The sequence below is a fragment of the Vidua macroura genome, chromosome 32 (genome assembly GCF_024509145.1).
Source record: "Vidua macroura isolate BioBank_ID:100142 chromosome 32, ASM2450914v1, whole genome shotgun sequence".
Lineage (NCBI taxonomy): Eukaryota > Metazoa > Chordata > Aves > Passeriformes > Viduidae > Vidua > Vidua macroura.
This window is the reverse complement of record NC_071602.1, coordinates 609,183-626,035: the sequence shown is the minus strand read 5'-3', so window position 1 is coordinate 626,035 and position 16,853 is coordinate 609,183. Positions and strand designations below refer to the sequence as shown.

The 16,853-nt window shown below is 48.2% G+C and overlaps 1 protein-coding gene across 1 annotated transcript; it reads right to left on the bottom strand.

Annotated features, from left to right (window-relative positions):
- Window positions 1-1,448: 1,448 nt before the first annotated feature.
- On the bottom strand, window positions 1,449-14,986 carry LOC128820926 (olfactory receptor 14J1-like). Its single transcript, XM_054001767.1, has 3 exons — window positions 14,981-14,986; window positions 11,963-12,795; window positions 1,449-1,562 (listed from the first exon to the last, which is right to left on the bottom strand). Exons 2-3 carry the CDS (start codon window positions 12,770-12,772, stop codon window positions 1,449-1,451), a joined length of 924 nt encoding a protein of 307 aa, XP_053857742.1. The 5' UTR covers window positions 12,773-12,795; window positions 14,981-14,986.
- Between the last annotated feature and the right edge of the window lie 1,867 nt (window positions 14,987-16,853).

Here is a 16,853-nt window from a genome sequence, read left to right as displayed (position 1 = left end):
GGGGCAAATGATGTTAATTTGCCAAAGTAACACGGTCCTCCTGCTGCTTTGCAGGTATGGCAGGCCAGGCATGATCCCCACAAATGAGGAATACTCCTGGAGGTTACATCTGTGCCGTGGCCCTAAACCATGGAACAGGCCAAATCCAATTGTCACAAACAGCAGGAATGTTGTTGTACCAAGGGGATCCAGGGGCAATGCAAGTACTATTACTTCTTGGTTTGAATGCCTGAAGGATTTCGGAGCTAATGTCCTTTCTCTGAAATCCAAAAACTAGACAGTAATTTCCTGGAGCAGACCCTAACATGTCAAGCTCCTGAGGTTCTTTTTATACCTGTAACATTCAGTCCTTTTTGCAATTAAGAATGCTCGGGACCCTAGGGGGGTTGGTCGAAATGTTGAGTTGTTTGCAGCAATTAATTGGAACGCCTTTTGTTTCATTTCATTGTTGTGGATATTCTTAGTTCAGTCAGAGAGAAAAAGAGAGATTTCTACCAGGCTGGGCCTGGGAGAGAGTTGGAAAAGAATGTAAAGAATTCACTATGTCTCTTGTTGTTCATATTGTTTATAGATATATTCTGCCACCGTGCATCATTCAGAGCGCACCCATGGTGTGAGATGATTTTACTTTAAGACCAATGAAATTTGTCTGCACAATGTTCTCACTAAAGAGAGTGGTGCATTTGAAATAAATCAGTTTTCCTTCTCGCCTTCTGAACTGGAGTTCTTTGTTCCTGTCCTGCTACAACAACAACAACAGGCGGTAGTACAAAACTCATCTGCTGCTTGTTCAGGCTTGGGATATACTTTATGTTTTGTCCAAGGCCTGATTTCTGTGAGATTGTTCAAAGGAACTCCGATGAAGCAAGTACAAAAGGGATCAGAGGGGGTAGCTAGTGATAAACAGAATGATTTTTGCTCTGTCTGATTGGCCCAGGTAACCCACATATTTGTTCATGGTTGGATGTTAATCCATGCTGTCTTCTTCAAGGACAGTTTTGTCAGTCCTAACTGCCCTATAATCAAATGAAACAAGAATTTTGTAATTTTTGTTCCTAACTGGTAAAATGAACACCACAGGCCAAGAACTTGCGTTCTTTTTGTGGCTAAGACAACAGTGTAAGCCTTGGTTACAACATGCCAAAATAAACCTTTGTATAGGCCTTCAATATTTTCTGGTATCCATGTTTCTGGAAAAGGCTGATCTGGCTCAAGGTTCAGAAATGCTCTACCAGGTTCTTCAAAGGTAATACTAACAATGACATCTCAGCAGTCTGAGCACAAAGCATGATCATTTTGCAAGTGGTTCCACTGTATAACAAAATTCTTTCTACAACTACTGCAATGTACCACTATGTCAGCCTGCTTTCCACAATTCTCACAAGCAGAATTTTTATAGCACTTTCTTAACACAGCATTACAAGCTAGCAGTCCAAATGATTGTGCTGCTATGACTTTTGACACGACGTCTTCTCTGGAAGGTGGGATTGGTCCGAGTTCTTTGTGGAGTCTCTTGAAGATTGGGAAGAAGTAGAGTTGATATCGATATTCCCTTCATTCTTCTGAGGTTGACATGCAGGGCAGACAAATCTGCTAGGGACCCACAAAGGTTCTTTACCTGTGGAAATACAGAAATATCCTTGACCAATAAAGAACACTGGACTGGGTCCTTCCCAGTTGCCCGTAGTCACATGTTTTTATAATGAACTTGCATCCCAGGAATGGTTTGATTTTGACTGTTTTGAATAGCCTGATGATGTATAACAACAGGAGGCCCCTCTCTTCCTTCTGTTAGAGACAAGTAATTCCATGTAAAAATTACTTTATTTAACCGTTTACTTGCATCCATCTCAGTTGTCTTTTCTTTCCTCAAGTATTCTTTTATTGTGCGATTTGCTCTCTCGACTGCGGCCTGTCCTGTAAGGGAGTGGGGAATTCCCCTGGCATGTTTCACCCCCCATGTTATCATAAATCTAGCAACCCATGAACTACTGTAAGCAGGACCATTATCTGTTTTGATTTCTGCAGGCACTCCCATAACTGCAAAACAGGCTGTTAAATGTCTTTCAACATGAACTGCCTTTTCTCCAGCCTGGGCAGTGGCCCAAATGAAGTGAGAGTATGTATCAATTGTTACATGGACACATCTAGACTTTCTAAATTCAGGAACGTGTGTTACATCCATTTCCCAAAGTTGGAATGCTTTTAAACCTTTTGGGTTTAAACCCTATACCAGGCCCATGATGACTACACTGAGGACAGGAACGAACAATTCCTTTTGCATCTGCCAAAGGGATTCTGTTCTGTCGATGCAATGATTTTGCATTTGGATGAAACATTTTGTGAAAAATGCCAATCACTTCCTTTTAGAATTTTTAAAAGTTTAATAATAATAAAATGGTTATAGAAATAGCAATACAATTAGAGCAATAAAAATATAGAGTTAGGACAATTACAAGACAATTAAAAGCAAAGAATTACAGACGTCAGGATGTTCTTGGGCACTAAGCCACCAAAAACATGCCTTGCGAGCAAAGGAATATCCCTTAAAAGCAACAGCCTGTTGCATATTCATCTATCTCATATATGATGCATAAATTCCTTGCTAATTAAGAACTTTTCTGGTTTTTGTCAACTTCTTCCCCTTAATCCTGGTGCTTCCATAAAGATGGAGAGAAGGTAGAAGAATGTTTGTCTTTTCCGATAAGGAGGCCGTAACTCTTTGTGTCCTGTCACTGTTATCTCTCTGCGGAGAGTTTCTTGATTATCTTATCCCTTTCTTGAGCTAGTAAAAAATCTTACATTGCAGAGTTTCCATGTTAACATTATGTTATAACCTAAAACTATATTTAACACACCACTCGAGAATTAATACAGCATAACTGTCTACTATTACGCATATCATATTCATTTTAATATTAGTGAAAAGCCAGTCATAAAAGATGCATTTTCACAATTTCATGGCTGTTTCGGGCTTCTTTGAATTTGTTTCTTGGAGGTGTTATTGCAAAACAACTGACTGCTTCATCTGCTTGTGCATTGCCTTTGCCTAATCTAATGTTCCACTGATGGCTTCTGATATGCATCATGCAGAATTCTTGCTCTCTTTGCTGAAGCGTGGTATGTAACTGTACAAACAGTTCACCAAGCTGCTGATTTTTTCTTTCTCGTAGCAAAGCATCTTCAATGCACTGCACTACGCCGACTACACACAATGAATCTGATGCTGTGTTTACAGGCGTATCTTTCCAGTTTCCAAAGCCCAGCACACGGCTTTCAGTCCTAAGGTTTGGAGGCTGTCTCTCTGTTGCCCAAGGATGATGTGCTTCTGCCAGTGATTTTCTGATTGCCACACACATGCAGCCTTCTTCATTTTTCACCCTGCATCTGTAAACACCATTGGCGCTTTAACTGGCCTTTCAGAACAGAGTGGCCCTTTGACCCGTATCGTTCAAGCATCTTCCAAAGAGGCCCTTTTGGTCGATTATTATGTACAGTTCCTGTAGAGCCTATCAAGGCTTCTTGCACTTCAATCGAATGCCACAGGAGCCATTCCAAATCATCTCCACGGACCGGCATGCTGATGTCTGCAGCCTCAGCTCCATCTCGTTCAATGATTCTGTCCCTCCCTTTTCTTACCAAAGCTGCTAATGCTTCTGACCGACACGAAATAGATGCCATAGTTGCATTGGCAAAAACACCCACTCAAGAATGATGGCCGTGTCCTCCCCCTTTTTCTTTTGCCATTGTAGGATAATGGCAAGGGGAGAAGTGGTGGCGTTGCAGATCAGAAGAGATAATGGCTGATCTGGCAATCGGCGATTACTCCATCCTGTTTGAATCTTACGAGCTACTGCGTGCAGGGCAGCCTGTTGTTCTGGTGAACAGGTGTGGGGACTATGTGCCTTGGTGCCATGCAGCCAAGACTGGAAGGGGAGGAGGTCATCACTGGTGATGCCAACTAGATTACGAACCCATTGTACGTCTCCCAAAAGCCTTTGAGCATCATGCAGGGTACCAATCTGTGCAGTGATGGTTACCTTTTGTGGCCTGATCTGAGCGTCCGAGATGAGCCAACCCAGGTATTTCCATGGTACAGAACGCTGGACCTTTTCAGGGGCGACAGTCAGTCCACAGGAGTGCAAATGGTTGATGATCCACTCGAATTCACTATCTGTTAAAGCAGATTTGGCAGCAAACAAAATGTCATCCATGTAGTGATAAATGAGCATGTGAGACCATCGCTTTTGCACAGGCTGAAGTGCCGAATCCACAAAGATTTGACACATACTTGGACTCTTTCTGGACCCCTGGGGTAAAACTCCCCATTCATAGTGTTTGGCAGGGGCTGCACGGTTGACAGATGGCAGAGTAAATGCAAACCTCTGTGTATCATCAGGGTGTGAAGGAATTGTGAAAAAGCAGTCATTTAAGTTTATTATAATTATGATTTGCCAATTTTGTGGGATCATTGTAGGAGCAGGAAGGCCACTTTGCAGTGCACCCATACCTAACATGTGATCATTAACTTTTTGTAAATCATGCAAAAGTCTCCACTTGCCAGATTTTTTTCAGAATGACAAATATAGGAGTGTTCCACGGGCTTGTGGAAGGTTGAATGTGACCTGCGTTTAGCTGTTCCTGCACTAACTCTTCTGCAATGCGCAGCCTTTCTGAGGTCATCGGCCACTGGTCTACCCACTCTGGTTTTTCAGTTAACCATGTAATTTTTAGAATGGGCGGCTGCCGCCCAGTGGCCGTGGCACAAAATGCTGATCTGTTGTCAGCACCAGTCCCGGTTGTGACAAAACATTTTTGGGTATGGTCTTTGATTAAGGTTCAATGTGAAAAACACATCATATCCAGGGGATCCAAAACCTTTATTTCCTCTTACTTTAACTACTTGGCCTTGTTTTTTGAGTTTTTCAAAATACTCTCAATGTGTAAGAAAGTTTTCATAGGGAAGTATTTGTGCAATCTTGCTGCCTTTAGGAATTGTTACAGGTGGCTGTAAAGCACAGGCCATGGTTTGTACTTGCCCTATGAAATCTGCATCTATTACTTCGGGTAATGCAATTACTCCTTGTTTGCTTGTTGACGACCTGCCAAGTAAAAGCCCTCCGGCTGGAGACTCAGCCCTGAGCACAGGGCCTTTTACTTCAGCTGGAATCAATGTTACCTCTTTGTTGCTCAGGGTTACCTCTACTGTGGTTGCCACGTCCACTCCGAGACTCCCTCGGGTGGCTGGGACGCGCTGGTATAGGAAACCGTATTTTTCATCTGTGTCGAAGGGGTGTGTTGGGTTGAAGGGGTCTGTACTTGTGTCTTTGTGCGGAGACAGGTCGCGCTGCTCTGCATGTTTCTTGACGGTTTGTGAGTACAGGCAGCGGTGGCATGAGTGTCAGAGTTACACACATGACACCAAACAGTTTTGGAACAGGTTCGCCACATATGCCCAAATTCACCGCATCGGTAGCAGGTAGCAGTTTTAATCTTTCTCTTATTTTGACCTTTTTTTTTTAGCTTGCTTGCCTCTGTTTCCAGACAGAGAAGCTGCAATTACATGACCTTGTTCCTTTAATGTTTCTTTCATCACTGCCGTGAAGGCGGCTGTCTGATTATTCTGTTCTGCCCGAGTGGCTCTCATAAGCATTTTGTCAACTGGGCTCCATTGGGGTAATGTTGCCAGGATTGCTCTCGTTCTGGCATTTGCTCCTTCAAAAGCGAGAGTGCGGAACATATGTTCCTGGAGTTCAGGAGGCAAATCTGCATTATCTTTTATTGCTGCTGACAGACGGTCTAGGAATAGTCCACAGGGCTCTGTTCTTCCTTGGCGGACAGCGGTCTAAGGTGCAAGTTTTTTCTTATCAGGTACAGACAGAAGAGCTCAGTGGGCTAAAGTCTGGGCAATTTGGTGCATTTGAATAGGATATGGTAGCTGAACTTGTGTGTTAGAATAGGGTCCTTGCCCAGTTAGCATGTCTGCCTGTATACCATACAGAGGGTCTCCTACTATTAAATGTTTATTTGCTTCTTCAACTGCTAATCTTTTCCATTCTCTTTCAAACAACAAATACTGAGACAGAGTGAGGAGAAGGGAAGCAACTCTTGCACAGTCAGCAGGGACAAGGACATCTGCTGTAGAAATAAACGGAATAATTTGTCGGGTAGCTTCTGATCGAATACCATGGGTAGTAACTGCTTGTTTTGCTGGTTGCAATATTTTCCAATCATGAGGTTCCCAATTGGCTTAATTATTACTGACTATTACAGGGCAAGCAAGAGAACTGGCAGCCTGCCATTCACCTTCTATGATAGCATCTCTAATCACACACAGGGGTGTCGGAATAGTCTTTAGCACTGACACAGTCTCTGTTCGTTTTTCCAATTGTTCCTGCCGTATGGATAATTCTGCTAATTTCTTTAACACTTCTTGAATTGAGTCATTAGAATCCTATTTTTTAGCTTTGTACTTAGATTCAGAGCACTTTGACCTTCCAACTCTATCTTTTTCCTCTCCCTCGGACTCAGCCGACAGCATAGATTCGTCTGATGCTATGTCAGGCAAAGGAGGGCACAGGGAAGGGCAGCATTCTTTTCTTTTCCCGTCTGCCCGCAAGCTGAAGCTCCCTTTTTCGGCCTTGCATCACCCACTGCCTCAGGAATTTCTTCTATTTCTGCTGCTTCAGGCACTGCTTCCATATCTCTGGCTTCTCTTGAAGGGGGGATCAGTTACTTTTTCTAATTTTTGACCAGCTGCAGCAGACTCTGATGGGGCAACCTCCTCTTTTTGTGATGGATTATTTAGCAACTCTTGCATATTAGAGCAAACGGGGGCAGAGATTCCTTTCATGGGGACCTTTCCAACTCCAAAAATGTTAGCGAGACGTGATGGCTTGGAAGGAACTTGTTGCTTTGCTCCACTCTCATCGCCTCGCAAATCCTCAATGGCTGCGGCAGCTACCTTTTTCTCAGCTTTCATAGTCTCTGAAGTATTGGTGATAGATTTCCAAGTAACTCCTAACTCCCTTGCTTCTTTTCCATTTTTTCCACCTTCTATCATGACATCCCGGGGGAAGTTTCCTACCTCTTGCCACTCAGGTTCACTAAAGAGCAAGGCAGGTTCAGAAAGCTTTCCTTTTTTTTACATGCCCATTTTATTAGGGCTATTACTTCTTCTTCTTTGGTGTCCTCACCTCTCTTTGAGAGGATAGTTGTCAGTAATTTAACTGCCGTGTCTAATTCCATCGTGGTCTTACCTTGGCAGGGGCTTGATCGGCCGCTCAAGCTCCGGACTCTGCTCTTGCGTTTGCCTACCAGGCCTCTCCTGCCTCCAGCTCTCCAGCTCCCAAATCAGGTGCTTGCCTGATGCTTGGGAGCCTTCCGCATGTAAGTGATCCGCATTTAAGCAAAGGAGTCCCTGTTCATGGTGCCAGTATGAAGAGGGTCCCACGGAGAGCCGGCCGGAGTAATGACACTCAAACCACTATGGCTAGATGTCATCCTCATTTATGGTCTAATTTATCCATATTTTATACCTTACTGCCTTACATCATACAATAACTAATTAACATTCATTGGTTAAGGTCATATGATTACATCTACAAGTCACTTATTGATTGGCTGTTATACTACAAGCGTCTGATCAGGTTATAGTACGTGACAGTTTTCAGCATCCAGCACAGACTATTGTATTCATACAAAGCTTATTGTCTTTCCAAGGATATCCTAAATTCTTCTAAAGTAACTAAAGTATCTCCGTAATCTGCAGGCCAGGGTTGTCCAGTTCCTGCAAAGAAATGCCATCAAGGATATCATGCCCTTATTCCATGAGAAATTCCTCTACATTTCTCTAATGTCACACAGCTGGTCTCTAATGTCACAGCCTGTTCTGTGATGTCATAGCCTGCTCTGTGATGTCAGACCTCTGCCCTGTGATGTCACAGCTGACTCTGTGATGTCACAGACACAGCCTATGATATCATAGTTGTGTTATGACCTCACATAACCCACTCTGTGATGTCATATCCCACTCTGTGACCTCATGTTCCCAGATGAGAAATTGTCTCCACCTGCTGAGCACACACAATGCTCGTTCTGCAAAACCCCGGGCCTATGGAAACCACACAATGCCCATTGTGTGAGAAGGGGAACTGAAATTCACCAGCCTCAGTGTCCTGCCAGCTCAGCCAGGCTGACGGGAACATTGGGGTCCACGACCACCAGGGACCACCAGAGAGACCCCCAGGACAGAAGAAGGCATGCAAAATGAGAGGGGAAATGTGTTCATGATTCTGGGGAAATGATTATCATCTGTGTGTTTAGTCCAGGACAATCAATGAATATGTGTGCAAAATACAGAATATGAACAGAAACTTTCCTGCACTCAGCATGCTTGGCTTTGGGAGGAGCTCTCCCCCGTGCATCCAGCTGAATAAAGAATGCTGCTTCCTAATGTTACATCGGGGTTAAGGAGTTTTCTGTTTTACCGAATTTTTGGTAACTCCCACTCCCAAGGAAAGCTCTGCCTCCTGCTGTTCACAAACAGAGAAGGGCTGGTGGCAAATGTGGTGCTCAGAGGCTGCCTGGGGCATAGTGACCATGAAATAATCAAGTTTTCAATGTTCTGTGAAAGAAGGAGGGGCATCAACCAAACTTCTACACAGGAATTACGGAGGGCAGATCTGGGCTTATTCAGGATGCAGATTTGGAGAGTAGCGAATCAAGTACTGATTCTTTCAGGGAAACAGCCCTTAAAAACAAAGAGGTCCAGGAAGGATGGACACATCTCAAGAAAGAAATCCTAAGGGGGAAGGAGCAGCCTGTCCCTCTGTGCCCAAGTTGAGCCAGCGAGGAAAAAGGACTGTTCGGTCTGTGCATGGAGCTATTGTTGGAACTCAGGGAAAAAAGAGGGTGCATCAACTTTGGACAGAAGATCAGGCATGTCAGGAAATCTTTAAGGATGTTGTTAGGTCGTGCAGAAAGTAGAGTGGTGAAAAGTCAATTAGAGCTTAAGCTGGCCACTTCTGTGAAAAAGAATAACAAGTGTTTTAAAAATAAACTAATAGCCAAAGGAGGGATAAGTAGAACTTCTACTCTTTATTGGATGCAGTGGGGAATAAAGTAACTAAAGATAAGGAAAAGCTGAGCTGCTTAACTTGAGCCACCTTCTTTGCCCCAGTTTTCAACATTAGGACAGGTCATGCTCAGGACAAGTGTTCTCCTGAGCTGGTGGATGGGGACAGGGAGCAGAACAGCTCCCTGGAATCCAGGAGGGAGCAGTTGGGGACCTGCTGAGCCACTCAGATGCTCACAGGTGTCTCTGGCACCAGATGGGATCCATCCTAGGGGCATGAGGGAGCTGGTGGATGAGCTCCCCAAGCTGCTCTCCATCATTTAGCATCAGTCCTGGCTCACCAGGGAGGCCCCAGAGGACTGGAGGTGCCAGTGTGAGCCCATCCCCAAGAAAGGCTGGAAGGAGGATCTGGGGAACTGCAGGCCTGTCAGCCTGACCTCGGTGCCCGGCAAGGTTCTGGAACAGATCACCCTGAGTGCCATCACAGGGCACCCACAGGATGGCCGAGGGATCAGAGCCAGCCAGCGTGGATTTCAATGTCTGCATTGATGATCTGCATGAGGGGACTGAATCCACCATCAGGAAATTTGCAGATGACACCAAGCTGGGTGTGAGTGTGGATGTGCTGGAGGGTAGGAGGGCTCTGCAGAGGGGCCTGGACAGGCTGGATCCAGGTCCAACAAGGTGAGGTTTAACAAGACCAAGTGCCGGGTCCTGCACTTTGGCCACAAAAACCCCTGCAGAGCTACAGGCTGGGGCCAGAGGGGCTGGACAGCAGCCAGGCAGAAAGGGACCTGGGGGCACTGATGGACAGCAGGCTGGACATGAGCCAGCAGTGTGCCCAGGTGGCCAAGAAGGCCAATGGCTCCTGGCCTGGATCAGGAATGGTGTGGCCAGCAGGAGCAGGGCAGTGATTCTTCCCCTGTACTGGGCACTGGTTGGGCAGCACCTCGAGTGCTGTGTCCAGTTCTGGGTCCCCAATTTAGGAAGGACATGGAGGGGCTGGAGCGTGTCCAGAGAAGGGCAACAAGGCTGGTGTGGGCTCTGCCACACGAGTCCTGTGAGGAGCAGCTGAGGGAGCTGGGGTTGTTTATCCTGGAGAATAGAAGGCTCAGGGGAGACAAGGCAGTGTCAGGGCACAGGTTGGACTTGATGATCTCCAAGGTCTTTTGTAGCCTGGCTGGTTCTGTGATTCTCTGCAAGCACCCTTGGAGCAGTTGCAGGAGGAGCCCTGGGCCTCCTCTTCAGAAGCTGCAGCAGCCCAGGTCCCTCAGCTTCTCCTCACAGCCCCAAAGCCCATCCTGTCAGTCCTGCAGAGCCTCTGCAGCCCCTCCTCATTGCCCAGAACAGGGAGCCCCACAGGCAGACACAGCAGCCCAGATGTGCCCCCCTGGCCTGGGGTGCCTCTGGCAAGGGAGCAGCACGAGGCAGTGCAGGAGCCTGCAGACAATTCCTGCAGCACTTGTGGGATGATCCTGCTCCCCAAGGGACGTTCCCATGGTGCCAAGTCAGGAACTGCAATGGGGAGTGGGGCCAGAGAGGAGAGGGCAAACAGGGATGGGCTGTTTGCAGGGCAGGGAACAGGGCTGGGCAAGAGAAAGAAATTTGTAGAAGGAAGTAAAGAAAGCAAAGGTGAAGCCAAGGAAATGCTCAGGGCAGTTTGGGGGTGGCTGCCAGGCAGCCCTGGCTCTGAGCAACAGCGTCTGCAGTGGGACAGGGAACTCCCAGCTGATGGGAACAAACTTTCTGGCTGAGTGCAGAGGCCAGGACAAAGCTGAGTGGTTTCCCTGGCGTCCCCCAGCCCTTCCTGGCCCCAGGGGCTGATGGCATTTGTGCTCCCTCAGGTTCATGTCCCCACAGCAAGGGCACGGGGGTGCTCCCGCCTGCTGTGTGCAATGCAAACAGGGGCTCCTGAGCCAGTGCTGCCGTGTCTGTGCCTGCAAGGATGGGGCACTGTGTGAGCTGGGGGAGAGGCCAGGGCTGCAGAGGGGGGATGTTGTTGGCAGCTCCACGAGGACGCTCTGGGATGCTGCCCTGGGCTGTGCAGCACACTGGGGATGGATCAGCCCCTGCTCTGCTGCTCCTTCCCATCTCCCCCAGGGCCCTGGCAGAGCACCAGCCGTGCTGTTTGCCCCCAGCCTGCCCACAGCCAGCCTGGGGCTGCTGACGGGGGTTTTCTGTGCTGAGCATTGGCCTGGCTGTGTTCTTGAGAGAGCCCGGGCAAGGAGCCTGGAGCCCCCAGGCCCTGGCCTGAGGCGTCAGCGCTGCCCCAGCAGTGCCCATGGCCTGTCCCTGCTGCAGCCCCGGCACTGCCACCCCCGGGACTGTGCCCGGCCCCGAGAGCACTCAGGCCCTGCAGCAACACCAGGGCCACCAGGGCAGCGGGGCAGGGCCACGGGAGCAGCACTGGCAACACCAAGTGCTGCTGCTGCTGCTGGGCACAGCTGCTGTGCCAGCACTGATCTGCCCCCAGCTCTGCACACAGACATTGCTGCTGCAGCTCCACAGAAGGCAACAAAAGGTGGATCTCCAGTGAAAACTCTGGAAAACTCTGCTGGGAGATGCTTTCGTTCATTTAAAGTGGCTGAGGGCACAGCTCCTCATTGACACAATCTGAAGCCTCAGCAAAGGTGGAGAGAAACAAAATGAAAAATGGCACAAGCAATGGCATTTCTTTGTGGACAACGTTAAAAAACCAAATCAGAGGAATAAAAAGAAGAAACCAACCTCAAAACCCAACATGAAATATCAAAGATGAATTTTATTACAAATGATTTGCAGAAATAGGCCATAAGTCTACTGTTTCTGAAATGGTCCATGATCAGTCTCCACAGTTGCAGCCTTGAGCTCCCAGTTCCTCAGGCTGTAGATGAGGGGGTTCAGGGCTGGAGGCACCACTGAGTACAGAACTGACACTGCCAGATCCAGGGATGGGGAGGAAATGGAGAGGGGCTTCAGGTAGGCAAATGTGCCAGTGCTGAGAAAGAGGCAGGTGGAAAAGGATTTGGGCTGTCCCTGCTCAGAGGGGATCCTCAGCACAGCCCTGAAGATCTGCACATAGGAGAAAACAATGAACACCAAACAGCCAAAAGCTAAGAAGGTAGTGAAAACAGAAACGCCGAGTTCCCTGAGGTAGAAATATGAGCAGAAGAGCTTGAGGATGTGGGGGATTTCACAGAAGAACTGGCCCAGGGCATTGTCCTGGCACAGGGGCAGGGAAAATGTATTGGCCATGAGCAGCAGAGCATTGAGAAAGGCAGTGGCCCAGGCAGCTGCTGCCATGTGGGCACAAGCTCTGCTGCCCAGGAGGGTCCCGTAGTGCAGGGGTTTGCAGATGGACACGTAGCTGTCGTAGCACATGATGGTGAGAATGGAAAACTCTGCTGAGATGAAGAGAAACAGCTGAGCAGCACATGCTGAGTAGGGGATGGTGCTGGTGTCCCAGAGGGAATTGTGCATGGCTTTGGGGACAGTGGTGCAGATGGAGCCCAGGTCGCTGAGGGCCAGGTTGAGCAGGAAGAAGAACATGGGCGTGTGCAGGTGGTGGCCGCAGGCTCCGGCGCTGATGATGAGGCCGTTGCCCAGGAGGGCAGCCAGGGAGATGCCCAGCAAGAGGCAGAAGTGCAGGAGCTGCAGCTGCCGCGTCTCTGCCAGTGCCAGCAGGAGGAAGTGGCTGATGGAGCTGCTGTTGGACATTTGCTGTGGCTGCACAGGGGGACCTGTTCATGGAGAAAGGACAGGGAAGAGTTAGAGGAGATACCTGTAACCAAAATCAAAGCCATTTCCCATACACCCTCCTCTGTAGCACACATGGACACAAAGTTCTGGGGTTTTCTTTATAAGCTCCCCAATATTTTTCCTAGTATTCTTGTATATCAAAATCTCTGCATTTCTGCTTCCCCAGGGAGAACAGAGCAAGTTGTGTGAGGCAAAGTGATGAGAGGAGAGTGAGGGGAGATGGTCTGTCATTCTGACCTGTTCACACTTTCTCGGGGCTTTAACCTCTCTCAGGTGGAGGGTGATCACATTCTCCTACTTCCCCTAAAATGTCACCAGGTACTGCTGAGAACAGATGGATCCACCACAGCCCAGCTCCACATTTGTAGCCAAGGACTCACATTGCTCATTTCACCAACCCAGCAACATTTTCAGTGTCACAACACCTCTGTCTTTCCCCATCAATCTTATAACTCAGAGATGCTCTAGGACAGGTTTGCATCCTGGATTGGAGCTCCCAGCTTGGACTGAAATCTCAGGGAGACTTCCAAGTGTCCTTCTGATGGCATTGGATGAAGGGAGATGCAGCTCCTTCCCTGGCTGCACTGCCAGCATTGCCCAGAGCCGGGCCCTGGGGACAGCTGTGTCACCCTGAGCCAGCTGTGCCCCCTGCCAGAGCCCCCAGTGCCGGGCAGCTGCTCCCAGCCCTGTGCTCTGCAGAGGGAACTGGGCCCGGGGCTGCAGAGCTGCCTCACGGCTCTGCTGCAGCTCTGCCTGCACAGGAGGGGCTGCACGCCTTGGAGCCCCGGCCCTGAGGGCAGAGGCTTGGCTGGGGGCACAGGAGGGAGGGGGCTTGTGCAGAGGGAGGGGCTGCACTGGAGGGGATCCTCTGCACATCTCTAAACTCTCCCTGCCATAGCACTAATGGGTTTTGTTCTCTCTCCTTGTCTGATCTCCTCTCTGCTTCCTGGAGATTTTCCTCCTGCAGGTGTTTGCCTGTGCCTGATCTCTCCGTGCCAGCACTCAAAGACCCCAAATCTCTGTGCCCTCTCCTTGGCCTGACAGAACCCTGCCTGTTTGCAGGGCACTGGCTGGGGGCAGCTTCTGTTTGCAGCTTGGAGAAAGGAGAGCTCAGACTGAGCCTGATGGCTCCAGCAGAGGTGATGCTGCTGCTGTCCATGGGCAGAGTGGCTGAAAGCACATTAGGGATCTCCTGTGAACCTACTGATCACTAAAAGTAACAGTTCAGATGTCTCAGGTGCTTTTCAAAATTCACAATCAACCTTTAATATTTATCCCCCTTCCCTGTCATTCTCCAATAGCAGGAAACTGAATACAAAGTCTTAGGAGCCTATTTCCTCATTTTTGTCAAAATCCTTGCCTTGGAAATATTCCATGACTGATCAGAACCCCCCCAGCATGTCAGAGCTTCATGAGCATTTCACCTGCCCTGCACCAGAAATACTCAGAGTTGTACTTACAGGGTCTGTGGGCATTGGGATGTTCCAGCTTGAGGAGATCACTGCAGGAGCTGCAGCTGCCTTGTCCTGCAGCCAGAGGTTCGTGTGCCAAGGGCTGGCAGTGATTCTGCCCCAGGCACTTCTCAGCACCTTCCCAGCCCTGACTGATTGAAGCTCTCTGTGCCTCTGGGCTGTGCCCGGGCTGGCTGCAGGCAGTGCCCCAGCCCTGCTGGGCTGGGAGAAGAGCTGCTCATCAAGAGAAATGTGCTTTTGAAGCTCTGCTTGGTTGCCAGGATCACCCTCTGTGCCAGGAGCCTGGCCCAGCTCAGCAGCACAGACACAGCACAAGGACTTGAATGACCCTCTGGGGCTTTGTGCTCAGGCCCTGAACATCAGGCCCTGAGAGGGAGCTGCAGAAACCTCTCTGTAGGAGGAGGGGTTGGGGAAGGCAGTCTAGGGTTGCCATGGGAAACAGCAGTTGTATGAGTTCTCCACCCCCTTTGGGAAGAGAATTGTACCCTCCCCCGTCCTGTCAGTTATTGTTCAAGTCTGCCCCTTAGCCTAGAATCTTCTCTGTTCCACGTTTTCCCTTTGGTTCTTCCACCAAGAACACTCCTTTCCCTTTTCCCCACTGGTTAATGTTATATTTCCCCTCCCTTTAGCCTTCTCCCGATTGTACCCTCGAATGCTAAACCCTCCTACCCCTACGCAGTAAAAGAATCCCCACCCCGCCCTTCGGGGCTCTCGGAATATGCCTCCCTTCTGCTTCGTTGTCTCCCTGTCTTCCCCTTCTGCGACCCTTCAATAAACGAGCAGGATTCCAGCAGCCCGAGTGTCCCTCCCGTTCTTCTGGTGGACCCTCAGATGTACCAGCTATCCGAGCTTTGTGCCGAGTAGCTACAAGCCCCCACGGCTCGGCAATCATGGAACTTCGTGGAACCAAGGCTCCATTGTTACCGTCCAAAATTAAAAATAAAATTTTGACATCATGGACCCTCGTGAAACCAAGGCTCCATTATTACCCTCCAGAACCGAGGAGACCCTTGTGACATTGTTATGGACAAATTCAATTGGGGAGGCTAATTATAGATAAATCAATTAACAAGAATTTATTAAGCAAGCGGTATTAAGCAAAAAACAGCGCTGGGCGGCCGGGGAGTTTCCACTCTGCCACGGCGCACCTTCCCCCTTTGACCTTTTTGTTTTTATAGTCCCCCCTCTTTTTCGGTTGACGTATTTTCTCTCGATGCACTCTGCGCCGGTGCAATTGGTTGCTAGGGGGTCCTTTTTCTCTCTGCCCTTGGTGATCATAGGGATGAAGGCTCCTTATCTTCTTTGCCGGTTGTCCTTGGTCTAAAAGTTAGCTTGTATATAGTTAGTTACACAGTCTTCTGTGCTAGCTGCATTTGCACAATTCTTAAGCAGAATACTTGTTGTTTATCAAACCCCCCCCCTTTTTTTTTTCTCCTCTTTCTCTTCTCACAGTCTGAAATTCTCTATTCAGTTTAAATTCTTATTTTCTTTCAATGTTCGTTTTGATGAACAAAGACCTTTTTATTACAATCCCTCCTCTTTCTCTTTACCAATTTGTTCATTAAAACGCTTTAACTCTTGGTGGCTTAAAACCAGGGTTTCATCTACTTCTGAGTCCCTGGGCAATGCTTCGTACCTCTCCCTAATAAGCATTAGATGAGCTGCCTCTAGTCTTCCTTTTACAATGTCTATGATTTTATTAAAAATGCAAGGTCCGATAGTTAAACCTAGTAACAACAATATCACAGGACCTGCAAGGGTTGATAGTAGCGTGGTAAGCCAAGGGGAGCTGTTGAACCAAGTCTCATACCAGCTTTGCTGTGACTCTCTCTCCCTCTTTCTCCATTCGAGGCCTTCCCTTAGTTTAGTCATTGTATCTCTCACAATTCCCGTGTGGTCTGCATACACACAGCATTCCTCCCTAAGGGCAGCACATAATCCTCCCTGTTGCAAGAATATTAAGTCCAATCCTCTACGATTTTGTAATACTACCTCTGACAGGGATCTTACAGACTTTTCAAGGGCTGAGATCGACTGTTCAATGCGGGCTAAGTCTTCATCTACAGCAATCCTCAAGGAATTAAATTCTTGATTCTGTTTTACTAATGATGCCACCCCGGTGCCAACACCTATTCCACCTACAATCATTAGGGTAGCCACTGCCAAGGCTGTGAAGGGTTCCCTTTTTGATAAGTGATGTTCAGAAGTGACTTGAGCATTAAACACATATTCCTCAGGATGATAAATGATTTTAGGGACTATTACCACTTGTATGCAAAACTCAGAGACTTCGTTGAATAGGTCAAGAGCAATACAGGGTGTAAGCCCCCCTCTGGAGCATATCCATTTAGTATTTTTGGCTGGAATCAACCATTTTGCCGGGTTACCCTTATGCTGTGCTTTACTGACTGTTTTACACAAATGTTTCTTTTGCCACGGGACTCTCCCTATGCATCGTCCCTTTCCAGTTACTGCTGCTAACGTTATCCCTTGGGTTTGGGGGTCTTTCTAGTTACATTGTGGCGGATTGCTCCCATTAACTCGCTTGGGTTTCTCATTGAGCCCTA